General features: G+C 40.1%; 3 protein-coding genes and 1 non-coding gene across 4 annotated transcripts in view; all 4 read left to right on the top strand.

Annotated features, from left to right (window-relative positions):
* Positions 1 to 1,316, top strand: part of pik3c2a (phosphatidylinositol-4-phosphate 3-kinase catalytic subunit type 2 alpha) — a 48,201-nt gene extending 46,885 nt beyond the window's left edge. Inside the window, exon 33 of the mRNA XM_014473002.2 lies at positions 640 to 1,316. Within this exon, the coding sequence (XP_014328488.1) occupies positions 640 to 822 (183 nt within the window). The 3' untranslated portion in view covers positions 823 to 1,316. The remainder of the gene's footprint in view (positions 1 to 639) is intronic.
* A 3,189-nt stretch (positions 1,317 to 4,505) lies between these two features.
* Positions 4,506 to 9,218, top strand: rps13 (ribosomal protein S13). Its single transcript, XM_005810249.2, has 6 exons — positions 4,506 to 4,593; positions 5,098 to 5,146; positions 5,227 to 5,305; positions 7,742 to 7,911; positions 8,031 to 8,131; positions 9,146 to 9,218. Exons 1-6 carry the CDS (start codon positions 4,571 to 4,573, stop codon positions 9,177 to 9,179), a joined length of 456 nt encoding a protein of 151 aa, XP_005810306.1. The 5' UTR covers positions 4,506 to 4,570; the 3' UTR covers positions 9,180 to 9,218.
* On the top strand, positions 8,296 to 8,423 carry LOC111606608. Its single transcript, XR_002752145.1, has one exon. It is a non-coding gene; the product is annotated as a small nucleolar RNA SNORA19 (small nucleolar RNA).
* Positions 9,219 to 9,527: 309 nt separating the features above from the next.
* On the top strand, positions 9,528 to 13,866 carry LOC102222546 (protein phosphatase 1 regulatory subunit 15B-like). Its single transcript, XM_005810248.2, has 3 exons — positions 9,528 to 10,048; positions 10,734 to 11,998; positions 12,706 to 13,866. The coding sequence occupies exons 1-3, from the start codon at positions 9,892 to 9,894 to the stop codon at positions 12,928 to 12,930; spliced, it is 1,647 nt and encodes a 548-aa protein (XP_005810305.1). The 5' UTR covers positions 9,528 to 9,891; the 3' UTR covers positions 12,931 to 13,866.
* Positions 13,867 to 18,462: the final 4,596 nt, after the last annotated feature.

The raw sequence follows: 18,462 nt of genomic DNA, 5'->3' as shown, positions 1-18,462 counted from the left end.
TCCAACTACTTCCTGTCGTCTTCTTTGGCGTTTATGCCAGTAATAACATCCGGCCAAGTGTTTGTGCTAGGATGAGGGGTTGGTTTTCCAGCCATATCAAAATAGATGTATTTTACTAAACTGGAACAGAAACAGTTTTTTTCACATCACACGAGTCTCATGATGTGAACAAAACTGTTTCTGTTTAGTGAAATATATCTACTTTGATATGAAAACCAACCTCCTCATCCTAGCACAAACACTTTTTAAATCGAAAAAAACTAGTTCTTTTTTTAAAATTGCTATTTCCATTAAGTTAATGTATTTTTTTGTCATTTCAATTTGCACAAACCTACGGTCAATGAAAACGCAGCTACTTTAAAGAGGCAGCACTATGTAAAATAGACTCTTTTTTTAAATTTTTTTTTTTATTATTTTTTTTAGCTTTACATCATGTTGTAATATTGTAGTCATCAAAAACATACCTGGAGCGTCACCTTGATGTTTTCATGCATGTTTGAGAAATCCTTTAATCTCTATGGCAACCATTCAGCTGTGCAAAACGCCTGGGTGGACATAGCTCCGCCTTCGAGGACGAAGCTCCTCCTCTGACCTTTTGGATGGTCTCTGTTCTAACTTCTTCTCGTCTCCTCTCCCCAGCTGGTGTACAGCAACTACAGCAAGGAAACCCTCAGCCTGCGGGAGCTGCAGCTGAGCGTGCTCAGCGCCGAGTCGCTGCGCGAGAACTACTTCCTGGGCGGCATCACGCTCAGGCTCAAAGACTTTGACCTCAGCAAAGAGACGGTCAAGTGGTACAAACTGACCGCCGTTCCGTACTTCTGACCCCCGCCCCCAGGCTGACTCTGCCCCTTCGGACGACGACAGACGCATTCGGATCATATGGGAAAGGCTGCAGACGGAGGTTTTACTTGAAGCCACTTCAGCTCCTTATGTCAAAAAAAAAAAAAAAAAAACTCCAGAACATCAGGAAACGGATTCATCTTTTCTTTTTGGTGCAAGTTTATCAAATTTAAAATAAAGTTGGGAAAGAAACATTTTATAAGCTGAATCAAACTGAGGGTTTTTGTAGTTCTTATGAGAGTTAAACACCATCTTATGTGTCTGGGATTGCCTACGCTACCTGCGCAGCTCCACGGGTTGTTCCCATATGATATGAATGTGTCGTTTTTCCCCAAAGGGGCAACAGATGTGAATAACTTACAAACGGGAGCCTCTTTTCTTTTTTTTCGCTTTTTACTCCCTGAGAAACTAATCAAGATTGTTTCATGTGACAAACAATCTTCTTATTTTGTCTCCTTTAAAAAAAAAAAAAAAAACATAACTAAGATGTAATATTTTGTACATTTTATTAGAGGACCAAAACAGCTTACTTTCAGAAGAGTATCTATATATACTGATGTGTTTTTTAAAGGATTGAAAGGAGAAACATTTCTACGTGTCATGGTTTATTTCCTATGTGAACACATAGAAAACAGTAGGACTGCCCATCAAACTGAATTAGATCAAATCCAAAGTCACTGTAGGAATTTTTTCATTTCCCCAAAATGTGCCAAAACTAACAAATCATCAAAAATAAACCACTTACCATAGGAACTGGAGAACGGTGCCTTTGTTTTTAACTCATGATTTAGCCTTATTATTACTAAATATAATTTCCTAAATAATGTTTAATGTCCTTATGAGAGGAAAATATATCCTGTAATGCTGAAGTCGTCCGGTGGAAAGTCAGAGCCACCAGGATTGTTGTAGCAGTCCCCCCCCCCCCCCCCCCCCCCCACACTAAATTCACACTTTGTTTCATGATTTCTCTTCTTTCACACAGCACACCTTCAGAGAGGTTCATGTATAAGTACTTTTTTTTTCCAATAGAGTTATCACAAGAAAAATAGAAAAATTAGGAGCAGAGTCCATCCTGGAATCTGGAAAGTGACCTGTTGAAAGCTCCGGCAGCTGAACCGCATCCTCTCCAAGTGCCTACAGAGGTCTAATAATCACACTGTGACCAGAGTAGCCGGGCTGAAAAACTGCCCACAAAGTCCAGGAGAAGCAAGGTTTTGTTTTGTTTCATTGCTTTTGTTTTTCTCTTCTTACATGGGAAACTATTATAAATCCTGATCAGCAACTTCAATATAAAACATCTTCACAAGAAGGGAATATTATCCTGTACAAGCTCATAAACTACCCTCCTCTCTGTGTAACTATGAATCTAAAGTTGTGTTCATATTTAATAAAAAGAAGAAATATAACAAAGATTTTTCTTTCTTCCGCAGTAGTTTTTACAGGATCTAATATGAACTTCCTAGTTCTGCTCTTTTTAGCAACCGTTGCGAGAAATCAAGGAGAGTGTGTGTTAACATGGCCAGTTATTTATTTTTTAATTGGTGACCTCTAGCCTAAACGGATCAGTGTGTACTGTAATCTCTTTCACAAAGCAAATTAAATGTTTTTCAACAAACGCGACGTGCTCCTTCCTGCCTGTGTTACGTTTTAAAGTTGCGGTATAAATCCTTTTAGTTGTGCTTTTGTTTTCATTTTGATCAATGAACATCTTTCTGAGGCCCATCCGTGTTGATGGACCAGGCGTCACAGTTACCCAGAACACCTTTTTACATCGATAGTTGTACTTCCTGGCTGATGTGTTGAGATGTTATTCAATATTTTTGCCATAATGTTCTCGCTTGGTGATTTCATACGTTTTGTAAAGTGCACCAGTTCCTCCTCCAGCAGAATAATAGTACATGATGGTGTCGCCCCTGTGTGTCAGACGGTTCCCCCTTTTTTCCCCTCAAATTCAACAATGGTAATTATGGCCAAACATTTAAAGAGGCAGCACTATGTAAAATCTGCTTCTTTGTTGTTGTTGTTTTGGGGGGGTGTGGGGGGGAGGTAGCTTTATGTCATGTTATAATATTGTAGTCATCTAAAACATAGAGTGTCACCATGATGTTTTCATGCATGTTTGAGAAATCCTTTCATCTCCATGGCGACCATTTATCGGTGCAAAACGGCTGGATGGACCTAGCTCCGCCTTCGAGGATGAAGCTCCTCCTCACAGCTACAGTTTCCAAGCTTCTGCCTAACACAGCAGTCCTCAACCCATGACCCCCTCTCAGCTCCTTCAGACTAGCCAGCAGCAATTGGCAAATATCTTGTGGAGCATTTGCTGAGCTCCTTATAGGGGCTACTTCTCAGTGACATGCTGGTAAAAACGTTGCTAAAGGGGTAATAGTGGAGCCATGCTGTGGCGACTTTCTGAAAAAGCTGATTTTAAAGGGACAGAGACCCAATTTCAAGGCATTAAATTAGGAAGTAAAATTTCTAAGTCATATTTAATATTTCTAGCATTTTTCTAACAGGCTAAAAATAATAAAGAACCAAGTAAAATTTATAAAAATAGATTTAATGTAGATATTAGCAGGGATCTAATTTTATTTATTTTTTATTGAATAATTGCATTTAATTTCCACATCAAGATGGGAGGTAAATGTATCGGTAACATTTATTTAGATCTATTTCAGTTGGTAAGATAGAAACTATGTGCAATAAACTATTCCATAGAAGACAATATATCAACTCTTGCAAAATCTTTTATTATTTTAAAACCTAAAAATAGAAATAAAATTGGAAATATTATCCTGTGCAAGCTATTGTTCTCTAGAAATGTTTGATGTAGTAAATATTTATCAAAAATCGTGGAAAAAATGGTCATATTTCAAATATATATTTGCAGCTTTAAAGTTTTATTTAGTTGGGCTGAAGGCAAAAATGTCTCTTTGTATCACCAAGACTCCTGATGCAGACACATAAAAAGGAATGGCTTTAATAAATTGTTTAAACGTATAGTCATCTTAATTTGACTAGAAGCCAATTCAGTTAAACTATACTGTAAAACACACATTTGTATGTACATACAGTATATACATATGTGTATATCTGAGGAGGAGTTCAGACACCTTTTTCTAAATATCTTGTAAAAAGAAATTATGTTAAGTTATATTTCTATTTTTAACTGATCTATCTTTCAGCCACATTTTCAAATTATTCCACAGCTTGACTCCAAATAATTATGCATGCAATTTTGTGGTTACAAAGCGACGTGACGACATTTATTAAACGCTATGAATTGGTTAACATTCATTTTTGACCGAATGTATCTGAGAAAAATGACTAAAGCAATGGTTAAGTTGATCTTTAGTTTTCTTATTATTTGTAAAGTAGAGCGGATAAATTCTAGTGGCCAGTTATATTTATTTGTCTAAAACTATTATTCAGATATTTATGTTGAATTTGGCAAGAATTTCGGAACAATGATGAATAACGCGCAGCTTTCTCGGGAACGGACAACTAAATAAAGACGGAGAATTTACAGGGCATTTCCATTTAAACGATAGAACAGTTTAAAACGTAATTAGGTAGATTTTTTAAATACTAATAATCAAAAAAGCAGAGCCACTTTTTATGAGAGCGCCTACCGGAAACCGGGCCGTCTCACGTAACTACGCCACTTCCGACGCAGGCGCAAAATCGTTTCTTCTGTCGCGTGTGCGGCCTCTCTTCCTCTACCGCCATCATGGGTCGCATGCACGCTCCCGGGTGAGCTCTCTTTTTAACACTAAAAGTTAGATTTAAACGGCGGCAGGTCGGGTTTTGTCTCACGACGACGCTGATAAACGTATAAATGTCGACGGTGGTTTAAAAAATGTAACTTTACATCGTCGCAAAACGAATAAAAAGCAACATAGACGGACCTTCAGATGCTTGTCTGTTTCTAGCTAGCTTACATTAGCATCTCGGCACAGTTGTGGCTCAGAGGAGCGTTACTTTATAATAACATCTTACAGGTTATATATTTTCAGCCGAAGAAATCTTCGAAGCTCATGCACGTTTAAGTTATTGAAGCCAAAGTTTCTGAATGCATGTATTGGTCTCGGTTTGTATCGTTAGCAGATGTTTGAAGCTAGCGTTAGCTGGCCTTTTCGCTTCCACGAGCTCAATAATGTCCTTTTACCGTGTTGTTTAATATAGTAACTGTTGTACTGATTGCCTTTAGTGTTTTCCCCAAACTGTTCATTAAATGATTTATTTTCCCGTTTTCAGAAAGGGCTTGTCCCAGTCAGCTCTGCCTTACAGGCGCAGTGTTCCCACTGTAAGTACGCCTTATATTTCTACTGGATCGGTCCTGATGGTCCGTTGTTCTGGTTAATAACGCAGATGTTGTTCTCATAGTGGCTCAAGCTCACATCTGATGATGTTAAAGAGCAGATCTTCAAGCTGGCCAAAAAGGGTCTGACTCCCTCTCAGATTGGTAAGTCATAAAATGTTAAAAGTGCTGAAACTGGTTAGACTGCGGAACTGGTGATTGTTTTAGATAGCCTCAAAATTCCAGTAATATTCCATATTATTTATTTCTTCATATTTTTTTGCTTGCAGGAATTTCAGATTTCATTAAGATCTTGAATGATCTTACAGCATTTTAAAAGCCAAATGTTTGGGGTAGTTTGCCTTAAATCTACATTGAAATCTGAAAAGGAAAAAATGTGTTATTTGTCGATAATAAATCTAATAATTTTTCAAAGTTTAACATTAAAGTTTAACCTGATTAAGAGTAGTTTCTGTTATGCAAACATTAAAAAAAACTCTTTGAAGTAATTAGTTTTGTTGGAATGAAAGTTTTGAGCTAACAACGGGGATTTTAAAAAAAAAGATAAGAAATAAAGTTGTGTGTATGATTCCCTTTAATCATTTGTAATGGAACAGTAATCACTTGTTGCATTAAACTCAAACCCAGCAATGAGGAAAGACAGAAGTGGCAAATTCATGACACTACACTCAATAACATACCTAGTAGAGCTGCATGAAATATCGAAAGATTCATATCACAAAGAATTAGAGGGAAATAATTGTTGGCTCATATAGTTATGGACTTGCGTTCTAGATGCTATATTTGTAATGCTAGATTACAAATATAGATGCTTGCGTTCTAGATGCTATAATGTAATATTTAGCCAGTTGGACAGTTTCACAGCAGCAGATGCTCACATTAATTAGACACAAAGGCTAAAAAAAAAAAGTTATGGAAGCAAACAGGAGAGAATCAAATGGGAATATATTGCAGCCGATATTGACATTGAACGATGTGGCTGAGAAACGTACTGGGATATTTCATATCAATCTATTGATAATTATTTATTAGTTTTTGGCTTTAAATATCTGAAATACTGCCAAACTGGTGGAATGACAATTCCTGTTTTTATCCACAGTTTGTATTCCAATCCTCTGTTTTTTGTTGTTGTTGTTTTTTTAAGCAGTAAGTGCAAGGTCCTCAAGGCAGGTTGTTGCTAGGTAACACCCACCTAGCGTAGGTTGCCGTGAGAGGTTGAGCTGCTTACCCCTCCCAGAATGCTGCGCGTTTCTTGATCAGACTTCAGTGAAATTATTGAATATTCTATCAGACATATTATCTTTTATTGATCACTTGTCTATTACAATATGTATTATTGATTTATTGTCCAGCCCTCTGCCACCCTGGTACCAACTGCCGTACAGACTTTAGGACACCTGGCAATGAATTCAATAAAAGGCCATACTTGGTTGTGCTTAGTTACTTTTGTTAACCTGGAGTCTTTTTGTTTTTGTGTGTGCGCGCAGACTAAAACTTGGGAATGACCGCAAGCGTTTAGCTGGGAGGGAAATAAAATTAAATCGCAATCCACAAGATAAAGATTTGGTTATTATGAATTTCAGGTTTACAATATAATTTTTAATTTTTTGCATTCAGATCTTGACTCCAACACTGAGTGAGCCAGTTAAAATCAATGTTCAGACTGTGATCCTAACAAAACTGGAGAAACTGACCATCAGTCAGTATATCTAGATAAATAATATCAAATAAATATCACATTTAGCACAGCAACATATTGACACAATTTGTTGTCGATGCTGTGTTGAGAGAGGTTAGAATTAGTTTAAAATGTTTTTTTAATAGTTAAGATGAGCTGTTCTCATACTATGTAGGTAGAGAAAACTAAATAGCACTCAAAACTGTCGATTGCATCATAAATACTGCAGTGACTCGTACTGAGTAGATTGACATTTTCAGACTTCCTGTGGTTCATAAAAAGAGGAGCTTAATGAGATGCCTGACTAGAAACTTTTAATTTTTCTAGGAAAATTACATTTCTGCTTCAAATCATTTAGCATCTGATTTGACACCTGACAATTAAGTTGCTGTGTAGAAATATTCGGAGTTCATGGTCTCTTATATTTGTATGAACAGGTTTAATGAAAGGTCTCAGGAAAACTCTGTTAAATTGTAGCTGATTTCTTAGTATTTCGTGATTTACCTTTTCCTGTCTAATTGAATGATTTAACTACAGAGAGAAACAAATACTAGAAGGACCTGGACAAAATGTTTGATATGAAATTAATTCAAAGTTGAGTGTTGCAAAACATCTGTCTTTATCTCTAAAGGTATTTCAAAATTGCTACTTGTTCAGATATAAAGTTGATGATCTAGAAATTCTGTCACTCATTGTTTACATAACGTCACCTTCCTAAAATAATGGCTTATGATTTTTTGTTTAGTTTTTTTGCCAAAAGATGACTGAGGCCAAAAACATGACTTTGGCCATTATTTCAGGAATGTGACGATAATTCAGCCTTTCATTTTTGCTTCACTCAGTTTCATTGTGTTGGAGTTTTTGGCTTTCCAGTCATTTTTGCTTTTCATTTTCCTGCTCAGGTGTGATCCTGAGGGATTCCCACGGTGTTGCCCAGGTGCGTTTCGTCACCGGCAACAAGATCTTGAGGATCCTCAAGTCCAAGGGTCTGGCCCCTGACCTGCCTGAGGATCTGTACCACCTTATCAAGAAGGCTGTGGCGGTCAGGAAGCATTTGGAGAGAAACAGAAAGGTTCAAATTTTGGATATTAAACAATATTAAATCTCGTTTTTGTATTTTTTAAGGTCTGTCTTTTTAATTTTGAAGGTTTCCGCTATAATTCACATTATTATTCATTTTGACGTTTGCAGGATAAGGATGCCAAGTTCCGCCTGATTCTCATTGAGAGCAGGATCCACAGGCTGGCCCGTTACTACAAGACCAAGAGAGTACTGGCCCCCAACTGGAAGTAGTATGTATTCCCTGTTTACTGAAACATTCCTTATTCCTACTTTAGTTGAAGAGTTGACTATATTTGAGAACATTTGGTAAAATTTACTTGAACATTTTAAGTCTCCCATCTGGTAAGAAAACTTGTCCGTTTTTTATTTGTAGTGCATTAGATGCTTTGAGTCAATGCACAATTCATTGTCCTGCTCTTCACTGTTAAGGGTTGTGATATTTCTGTTGTGCTAGAAAAAGCTGGAGGTAAATTAGCAGAATGGCTACTTGGTGCTATCTCTGCCAGTCCCCTTCACACATTTAAGTTTATGCTGGTGGTCTTTATAGCTGAGTGACTAGTGGTCCAAGGTTCTGCAGCCGGTGCTTCCAAGGCTACGTCTGGCTCCAGCTAGCTTGTTTTTGTGTGTAATTTACCTACGCACCATTCTTTTTCCGTTGTTATCCAGCTACCTATACTTCTTTTCTATAAATATAGCATGGACTTGCTCTATAAATCAAAGCAATAAAATAAGTTTTATATAACAAAGAACATGTCAATGGCCTCTTTAGAATGAGCAATATCCTGTTTGCCAGGATATTGCCAGACAAGCAGGCAGGATATTTCACTGATAAAAAGTGAGTTGTCCTGCGATATTAATAAATTATTGGAAACCTTTGCATTTGTTTACATTAATAAACATTAAACTTAAATATTAAACTTTTTAGATGGAAAATTGTACTACCTGATGCAACTGTGATATGAAATTTACTACAATGTTATTATTTGAGAGGAATACTGGTGTTTAAGGAGCTGAACTTGAAGCCAAAGACTATTGTAGTAATCATTTATTTGAAAAAGTTGCTCAGTCTTGACCAAAACTAATAAACAGGCATTACTGTTTTTATAGACATGCAGCACAACATGTTAATCATGTGTAATGTTATGTTATCTAACATTATTGTATATATGGCAAGCTGTTAACATGTGAATATAAGTTTTTAAGTGGCGTCAATCTTTAATTGTAATCTTTTTCTCTCTTTACAGTGAGTCCTCTACAGCTTCTGCTCTGGTGGCATAAACTCAACCCATTTTGAATAAATAAAACAATTTAAATTCATTAGTATGTGATTGTCTTTTTTGTGTTGCTTAAATATCCCCCTTAAGCCCACAAAACATGTAAAGGTTCATCATTACTGTGTGGTTGCTCTGTTCTGTTTATAGCAGTGTTGGCTCCAAGTCATGTTTTTTTTTTTTTTGCGTTAGCTGAAATGAAACGGCTTCTAGTGATTAGAATTTTGTTTTTGATTCATGTGAAAGTCTTGCCTTTTCTTTACGTCATCTTGTTTTTAGCCTACATAAATATCAGGGGCTGCTCGGAGGACTTTCCTGGTTACCGTGGAAATTACGGGCACTTTCTATGCGTCATGCGTCACTGTAGGCACGAGCCGCGTTCTGAGTCTGATTGACAGTTGGGCTGTCCAATCCACTGCCAGACGTGACGTCACCGCGTGTATTTAAAGTCCTCTGTTGCAACAACTAGACACTCACTCCTACTACGGCGAAGACACAACATCTAGAGAAACATGGCGTACCTGTTGGAGCAAATTTGACGAAGGAGCGCGAAAATGGCGAAAACCAGCCAGAGAATGAAGCGACAACACTCGAACGCATATCTGTCACCGGCACATACGCGGAGTCTGTTGGTTTTGGACGAGGAATACCAAAATACGTGAGGATATTTTTTTAGTGACGGTGGCCGTAATCCGAGAAGAAAGAGGTGGGGGGATAAAATGGCTCCTACAGTCGCGAGCGGCTCAGAGCGGACGGCCATGGAGAGGTTCGGCGGCGGAGGGATGGCGCTTCTTCCCTGGACAAAACAGATGCTCACCGTGCTGTGGGAACAGCTTCGGTTGCTGGTTCAGGTCATCTATTACACTTTTATTTCAGGTAAGAACAAGGCAATGTGACGAGCGCTTTTTCTTTTCTTCATTTTGATACATTTTCTCAAATTTAGCGACAGGGAAATATTTTTGATATGAGTAAACGGAAGGTCACATTTTCTTTTGTCTGAATTATGCGAGAAATATTCTTTCACGTTGTGTAAGGGTTTTTTCTTTCTTCTTTTATACATTTTTCCCAAATTTAGCGAATTTAATGATAAGATTACCTACTCTTTTTTTTCTTAATACTGAAAAATGTGGGGAAAATGTGCAACATATATTCAGTCTAGTGGTGTATGGGTTTTTATCATTTTTTAAAGAAGAAAGTAACTTTAATACAGTTTAGGTCCATATTCAGGAAGATACAATATAAAATAGTTTTTTAGTGGCATGTAAACTAATGCTGATCAACAATTCAGCTGTTGATTCTTATAAACTAGTTGCCTTCTGTCCCGAAGTTCAACATACCAGGAAACAGTAAAAAAGAAAAAAAAATGTGTTGTGTAATTTCCATAAAGAAATTAGAATATACATTAGTATATATAGAGAGAGAGCAATGTAATGAGTCCTGACTGGAAATAGTTGTGATGTAAAAATGTAGAGTATTACAAAGTGATGGGATTAACTTCCACATAACCTAATTTTTACTCCTGGATTTATTTAGATTCTCAAATTTTGCTTCTCTTCTCCAGTTTTCCAGATGTTCAGGTTTGAGGTCCACGTCAGAATCACAGACGAAACAGGAGAGCACATCCAGCACATGGGCACGGCCTCTAACACTCCTGAATCCTTCCTGTTCTCATCCTTGTTCGACGGCGAAAACGGCGTCATGGTCGGTGGCTCCAACCCCCTCTCCAACTTCTGCGCCGACGTCGGCGACCCGTTTGCCGGGAAGGCCACTGCTGAGGCCCTACTCTCCAGCCTGCGCGCCGACGACCTGTGCTGCGGCCTGGTCGACGACTTTGTGTCCCGGACGGGCGGCGCCGACGACGGCCTCCTGCTCGGACACCAGTCCACCTGGAAAGTGGGTTTCCCCGGCGATTGGAACATCTTCGTGTCCAGCGACGGCTGTAGCTCCAGCGACGCCTGCCTCAGAAGTTGCGACAAAGCTTTCAAATCCAAACAGGAGACTTCAGAGGAAGACAGAAGCTCTCAGTGGAGCAGCGAGGAAGAACCCAATGTCGTGGAGTTCGAGAGCGAAGAGAGCAAAGAGCTTTGGGAGTCTCTGTCGAAATCCAGCGATCCGTACAATCCCTTCTTTTTCTCCGCCTGCATCTCGACCAACTCTGATATGGGGAGAAGTAAACCCGACGTCAAAACCTGCGGCGACGCAGACCTGAAGGCCGGCGAGGAGACGATGGGGCCGCCGCGGCTGAACGCGTGGGTGTGTCGCTCTGATAGCGAGAGCAGCTGGAGCAGCTGGGCCAGCTCCGAGTGTTCCAGCCCCGACGTCGACAAGGAGGAAAGCGACAAGCTCTGGGAGTTCTTCAGCACTCCAGAAGACCCGTACAACCCCTTATACTTCACTGCTAACACAACCAGCAGCCCCTCTCTCAAAACCAAACCCCCCTCAGCGCGTAAACAAGCCTCACTCCCCGCACCTTCTCCCAAAACCGACACCGACACAGAGAGGCAAAGTAGTTGCCCTCCATCAGAGGATGACGACAACGAAGAGCTGATCTGGGAATCTCTTGGCCAAAAGGACGACCCCTATCACCCGCTGAACTTCAAGGCTTGCCTCCGGAGCACCTCGCCGTCGCTCAAACCCGTCGATCCAAATCCGTCCACAAAGACCAGGAAGCAGATAAAAGCATCCAAACCTCCTCTGCCGGACAGGAAGTTAAAGCAGCACCGCCATCAGGACAAAAGACTGGTGCCGTGGAAGAGACCCGAGCCGACGTCTCGGTTACCTGCTGAGGGAAAAACAGAAAACAAGGCCGGCACCAGGCAAAAGAAGGTTCATAGACTTTATTATTTCTATTAAGATTTAAAAGAGATGGGGAACTCGATGAGCTGGGGAATAGAGTAGAAAGAAATACCCTTAAAGACCCCTCGAAGATTTTTAGTGTAACATTCTTATAACATATTATCATATTGAGTGTACGTTTAACTGGACAGAGGGAGTGTCTGCTCTTAGTGACTGAAAGGGAGAGATAAGAGTTCTTTCCTGTTTCAGTGACACATGCTCAGCCGCTGTGGGCTCAGCTGAGCTGTTTGTTTTTGTCGATTAGCAACGCCTCTGGTCGTCATGACTAATCCTGGTCATGTGACTCCTGCGAGTCAGGAGAATTTGACTGTGGTGCTGATTAGGTCAAGTTTCAGCAGTGTTGCAAAACCAGAATATGCAGAGCTAGTCAAAGTCCAAATACTTGGAGAGTGTTCAGTTTGTAATATTTCTATTTTGAGATATAACCCACTGGTTCTCTTTATTTCCTTCTAAAGACTATAGCAAAAATGAGAAGAAAAATGTGTTGCTTCTTTTTAAATTGGCTATTTTTTATTAATTTTTTTAACTAACCCATCAAGCACCATTTAGAGTGTTCGACATTAAATCAGGGGAAAATTGCCCCATCTCTACATTGGTGCAACTTGAAAAAATGACTTTTTTAATGAAGTTCTCTAACTAAAAGGAGTAACATTTTCTCCGTTCTTTTTCCGCTTCAGGTGCAATTTTCTCCTCTCGTCCAAGTCCACGTCATGCGGACCTGGCCCTTCGCCCGCCAGGCGTCCCGTAAAGGTCACTGGGAGGAACTGGCGAGAGACCGCGACCGCTTCCGGAGGCGGATCGCGGACACGGAGCGGGCCGTGGGCTACTGCCTCAGCCAGCCTCACAGGGAGAAGATGCGGGCGCACCTGGACAGTGCCTTGAATCAGACGAAGGGGTCCTGAATGTTTCATTTCTTCTGTGGATGAAAAAGGAAAATTGTGATTGGTTGCAATGCAACAGTGATTTTTATTTATTATTATTATTATTATTATTTGGGGGGGTTTTAGGCCAATTAGAAAATTTGATGTTAGGCCATTTTAAATGTTCGGTGTCAAGTTGAACAACTTTGTACCTCAAGAGGTTTTTTTTATACATTGTGTAACTGTTGCACTGACTGACACTTTCTCATGTTAACCTCAGCATTAATGTGTGGAATGTTGATTATTATTATTTTTTTGTATGCCTTATATACTGACCTAGTAATGTAACCAACTAATGCTCTGTGGAGCTTTTTGTCCTGTATTTCTTACCATTGGCTTGAAGAGTTTTTTTTTTACGTGTGCAGAAACCACAGCGGTGAATCTTGAGGTTTAAGTAGAGAGTGATGATGTCATCAGAAAGCAGAGCTTTACGTTACAAAGTGTTTTGAGAACAAATATATGTATGTATATGTAAGTGTTGGAAGGACTTTATAGTTAATTATCATTTATTTGCTTTACCTTTATTTTATAATATCATCCATTTTGTTTACCTTTGCAATTTACCTTTTAATAATGTGCTTTGAGTGTTTCGAAGTGTTTGCAGAAACTCTGGAAGCGGCCTGCTGAGGAGTGAAAAAGGAGGATATCATGAACGAGACATTCATGGTTGCCCAGAGGAACTGCAAACCTATAGTCTTATCTTATGAAATATGCTTTTGAAGATTGTATGAATGAGTTGTGTTCATGTGAGTGTGCAGCTGTTTTCTGCTCCCCCTCCCTTCAGAGCTGCACACCGTCATGTAAGTAGGTTGTTCCTAATTCTAATAAAAGCAGGGCAAGACTCAGTTGAAGCTTCAGAGCATAGGTGGAAATCTGTAACTGGGTTTCAGGTGAGCTCTCCCTGCAGGTAAAACTAAATTCTGACTCTTGTCTCTTCTTTGTGTCTGTGTTTAGGTCATTTAGACCTAACAGTAAGCATGATGGAAACATCGACATCTGGGGCAATTTGTGTTGTGCTGTTGATATATTTATTGCGTTTATTTATGTTTTTGTCTTGTTTTTGTTAAAATGTGTATTTATAGTTTGGGGGCTGCCTTTCAACGTTGAGTGAAAAGGCAAGTTTTTGACGAGACTCTGAACACTTTGATCAATGTGACCCACTCAGCTTCTCATGGTGACGTCATGTGGCTTGAAGTTTGTTGGTAGCAAATTGATCGTAGCTACTGTACATTGTTCAGTCAATAAAATTTGTCACAATACGATTTACCTTGAGTTGTTTGTTTTTTTAAGCGTCCTGATTAAAAAGGTGGGCAAAGTCAGAAGGTGAGCCATTAATAAAGTGTGTAAGTAGATAGAATGCAGAGGTTAAATTAAAAACAGTCAGATTGGCCTGGACCGCTGTGATTCACAAAATATGACCTTGAGTAAAATTTCCAGGGTGTTTACAGATAATAAAAAAAAAAAAAAAACAAACACGTTTAACAGTTAATATTGAACTTTTTTAAAATGTTTTTTCTTACAGGAATGTAAGTTGTGAGATGGGGGGTGGAGACACGCTGCAAACGTCGGCGTCGTTAACGGCCGTGTCTGGCTCGCGCCCGGTCTAATCAGTGATGGCATGGTTACTTTGAAAAAGTAACTTTAATCAGATTACTGATTACTCCTTGAAAAAGTAACTTAGTTAGATTGCTGACTTGATTTGGAAAGTAGCTAAGTTACATTTAAAGTAACTTTTTTTAGTTACTTTCAGCAGCTGCTAACAACAACACTCCCCCACCTGCGAAAATTACATTCACAGGTCATTTATTGGCAAAAGTATTGGCAACGTATCTTTGCCAATACTTAATTGTAAATTATTTTCTAATGTTAACATCAACAACGTGTCTCCACTTATATGGTTGAACTGAACGGGAAGATTGTTTAATGGTTACAAAAGTACAAAACAAATGTTAGTAATTTGTGCATGTTTTGGCGTGCTCCACTGTTGTCTGGAAAACTCTTAAGAAGGATTTTACAAGCCCCCCGCCCCGGCCTCCAGGTTCTGCTTTACGGCCCTGCGTTTGTTGTCAGCGCTCCTCCTGCGGCTCCACAATTCAGATGGCCTGCTGCACAGATTTGTGACACTTATTTTAATATTAATAATTATGACGGCGTTTAGTTGCGCCACAAAACAAAACAAAAAAAACCTCCATGTTGTTTTGTTTTTTTTTTGTAAATGAAAACTGCTGTTTTTCATTTACAGCCGAGTTAATGTCGTTAAACTGGTGTTGACTGTATGGCGGAAATTTTCAGCAGATTTGAGAGCAACTTCTATAAATCCACAGGACCCGTTGAGGGCGACTCCATGACGAGAGCTGAGAGAAATGAACACCTTCAGCCCCAGACCTCCTACAGCCAAACAGGCCTTTATAGGGACACTCACTGATATGTTGAATACATATAGATGGCACCGGTATTTTTAATTTCATTATTATTGAAAAATCTACCTAATTTTTTTACCAAATCTTTGCTCACATTATCAAATAAGATCTTCTTTGATGTTTCCATATAACAAAGAAAAATCTCAGAACACACTTTTGTTTTCACCTGCCTTCACAGCACAAGGTTCCTTCATCACTTCCTTTTCCTAAATCTGACCCCTGACCCAAAAACAGCGCTTCCCCTTGTGCGGATCAGGCTTCAGTCCCCACAAGGAGCAGTGGGTCCCCACAACGTAGTATGTTTCAGGAAAATGGTCCCCACAAGGTATTAGAAACAAACGCACCCACCCCCCCCCCCACACACACACACACACACACACACACACGCAAACACACACAGACACATGCACAATTCAGAAGCTTCTGGTTTTCCCACTGGGCCTGATGAGCCTCTGTGCGTACAAACTGCTGTAAGGCTGTCATCAGACAAGTGTTGAAAACACAAGTGTGATGAAATGATGTTCCTGAGGGATGAAATCAGTTAGCGCGTCTCAGCACCGTCCCACCCCCGACAGCGTGGTGCGAAGGTGAGCAATCGGCCGTCAGCCGTGGCGGCTCAGCAACATGTCCTCTGACGCTCCCACCCCCAGCACCGTCGTCCCCTCATGCTCAGCGTCAAATCCATCACACAGCAGTGAAAACAAGAAAGATTCTTCCTACCATAACTGGCTGTAAAGGAAGCAGAGAGCAGATCGTTGAAATACAGCTTTCAGTGTTTTTATGGAGCTGGAAGCTTTGAACGGTTTCTACAAATAAATCCACTCGTCGCCGTCTGGTGTCAGGCACGTTTTGAGCACAATTGTTGAGTCTTTAAGAAGCAGTTTTCCTCTGAGAAATTCAAAAGATAGTCCCCACTGGACCCATCTCTGAAAATGCTAAACTTACGCCAGTCTAACTAAAAAGAATTTTCAAAAGATATTTTTTTTAAAATAGCTCTAATGTTAGTCCTTTAATGTCCTCTTTAGACTATGTAGATGTTTTTTTTTAGATGGTCATTGTCCTCTGATTGTCACAGTGAACCTTCACTCCGAAACGGCTTCTGTCGTTTACTGTTCTGTTTTCTCCACTTTCTTCTGTACTTTGGGTTTCCTTTTCAGTGGAGCAACCTGAGATTTCCATCACTTTCCAACAAACGTCTTAACAATAAAGGCCAGCTGGTTTGTTCACAGAACAATCGATCGCTCTCAGTGAAGATCACTCGCCTTTGAACTCCATTAATGATTCCATTGAACAGAACCAACTAAATGTTTCAGTGGTAGCAGGTAAAATAAATGCAAACACAACCACTTTGTTACATGCATGTAGAAATATAATTTCTGTCCAAAACTAGTGATTGATGTTGGACTCCAGTCATTTGAAGCCTGACTAGGTCTGGACTTTGACTCTTTTGACATTTGTATTTGCAAAAACTGAATTAAAAAAATGAATATTTATAATTTTACAACCACTTCAATGCACTAATTACAGTTGGTTGATCACATAAACCCTAATGTAAAACAGTGCGTTGCATTAAAACATAAAAAAAAGTTCAAGGAACACAAATACTTTTGCAAGCTACTGTGAATAAAATGTAGTGTCCGGTTTAAATCCAATGCAACCAGACGGCTGTAGCAGGTGATTTTACCTTTGACCCCACATTGACCAGATGAGTACAACCACCTTCCCCTGCCTGCACCTTCATTAAGGCCACCCTTTGCTATCTTCCTTTTCTCAAACCCACCCTGCTTTGCATCTCTGTCTGCGTCTTCCTCCTCCTCAGTATCATAAACCGGGTGGCCCAGGCGACCCCCGTCTCCAGGCAACCGGATGGAGCAGCGAGGCGTTGAAAGGATTGCAGGTGATTGCAGCAGCGGTAGACTCAGCAACAGCAGGGGCAGTGGGTTTTTGCTAACACACACACACACCCCACACACACACCTACACGCAACTCCACACACATGTGGTTGCCTCTGCGAAGCCGCCTGCCGGATAAAAGTTGTCTCTCGGGTCACAATTAAGTGATGATGCAACCTACATGCAGCTATTGTGTCTGACAGCAGCTCAGACAGGCAGACTACAGGAGACGCTCTAGACTGCCAGTGTGTCCTTCCTGGGAAGACACGAACATCTCTCCTGACACTTTGTTAGAGCCTGGGGTGCCAAATCCATCCCATCGACCCGCAGATTGTGTTGATCTGTTTCTTCTCTATGAACACAGAGCATCAGAATTACAGGAAGCCTGCGTAGCCAGACCCTTCATGGGGTTCAGTAGCATTTTTGGAGCTCTAGTTGCCTTTATTTGATCATTTATTGACAGGATGGTGGGTTGTTGATCATCACGGCTTGCGTCGATGACTGAGGCCTCCATATACGGGTCGCCCGCTCGACCCACCCAGCGCGCGACCTCGAAGATTTTCTTTTTATCATTATCATATCATTCTGAAAAACTCTACAACTGTTACTCATCCCTGATAAAATAAACAGAATGACGTAATCAGTCAGCAGCACCCCTGTGGCAACACTTCCTACTTCCAACATACTCATTGCTTCCTATGTCTGACCAACACCCCGCGTCCGACATTGTTGATTTAAGAGGCTGTAATTGATTTGAATGGCTGTAAAGCACTCATTGAGCCACTGGGGGGCGCACAGCGGCCTGGCCGAGCCGTGATAGTAAACACTTCGTCGCTGAACAATTTAATCATTGCACTGAAACCAAAGTTCAGCTTTGAAAACCAGACCAGATATTTTTAATCTCGGCCATGTTCTCAGGCTTCCTCAGTCGCACAAGTTACAGATTTAGAGATCCATGCATACATATTCTTTGGTCAACATGAAAACATGTGACTCTACTGCCCCCTTGTGGCCAGTTTTACAACAACGTTCTCATCCCTCAGTGAGAGGCGAGAGAGCCGACGATGAAAAAACAACAACAACAAAAAACAGGAAACTGTCTGGGAAACAGATTCATTTTTGAAACATCTATTTAAATTCGAATATAACTAACACTAAAAACTAAAAAGTCCAAACTAAAGCAGGTTACATCATGCATCTC

Source organism: Xiphophorus maculatus, chromosome 2 (assembly GCF_002775205.1).
Source record: "Xiphophorus maculatus strain JP 163 A chromosome 2, X_maculatus-5.0-male, whole genome shotgun sequence".
In the NCBI taxonomy this organism is placed as follows: Eukaryota; Metazoa; Chordata; class Actinopteri; order Cyprinodontiformes; family Poeciliidae; genus Xiphophorus; species Xiphophorus maculatus.
The sequence above is the reverse complement of the archived record's forward strand: the minus strand, read 5'-3'. Positions and strand labels throughout refer to the sequence as shown.

What these genes read in the sequence shown, in the direction of transcription:
- LOC102222546 (XM_005810248.2), top strand. Translation starts at nt 9,892, where the DNA reads ATGGCTCCTACAGTCGCGAGCGGCTCAGAGCGGACGGCCATGGAGAGG. An exon ending in CTATTACACTTTTATTTCAG is followed by an intron (nt 10,049 to 10,733) that starts GTAAGAACAAGG and finishes TCTCTTCTCCAG; the next exon opens with TTTTCCAGATGTTCAGGTTT. An exon ending in CCGGCACCAGGCAAAAGAAG is followed by an intron (nt 11,999 to 12,705) that starts GTTCATAGACTT and finishes TTTCCGCTTCAG; the next exon opens with GTGCAATTTTCTCCTCTCGT.
- rps13 (XM_005810249.2), top strand. Translation starts at nt 4,571, where the DNA reads ATGGGTCGCATGCACGCTCCCGG. An exon ending in TCTGACTCCCTCTCAGATTG is followed by an intron (nt 5,306 to 7,741) that starts GTAAGTCATAAA and finishes TTTCCTGCTCAG; the next exon opens with GTGTGATCCTGAGGGATTCC. An exon ending in CTGGCCCCCAACTGGAAGTA is followed by an intron (nt 8,132 to 9,145) that starts GTATGTATTCCC and finishes CTCTCTTTACAG; the next exon opens with TGAGTCCTCTACAGCTTCTG.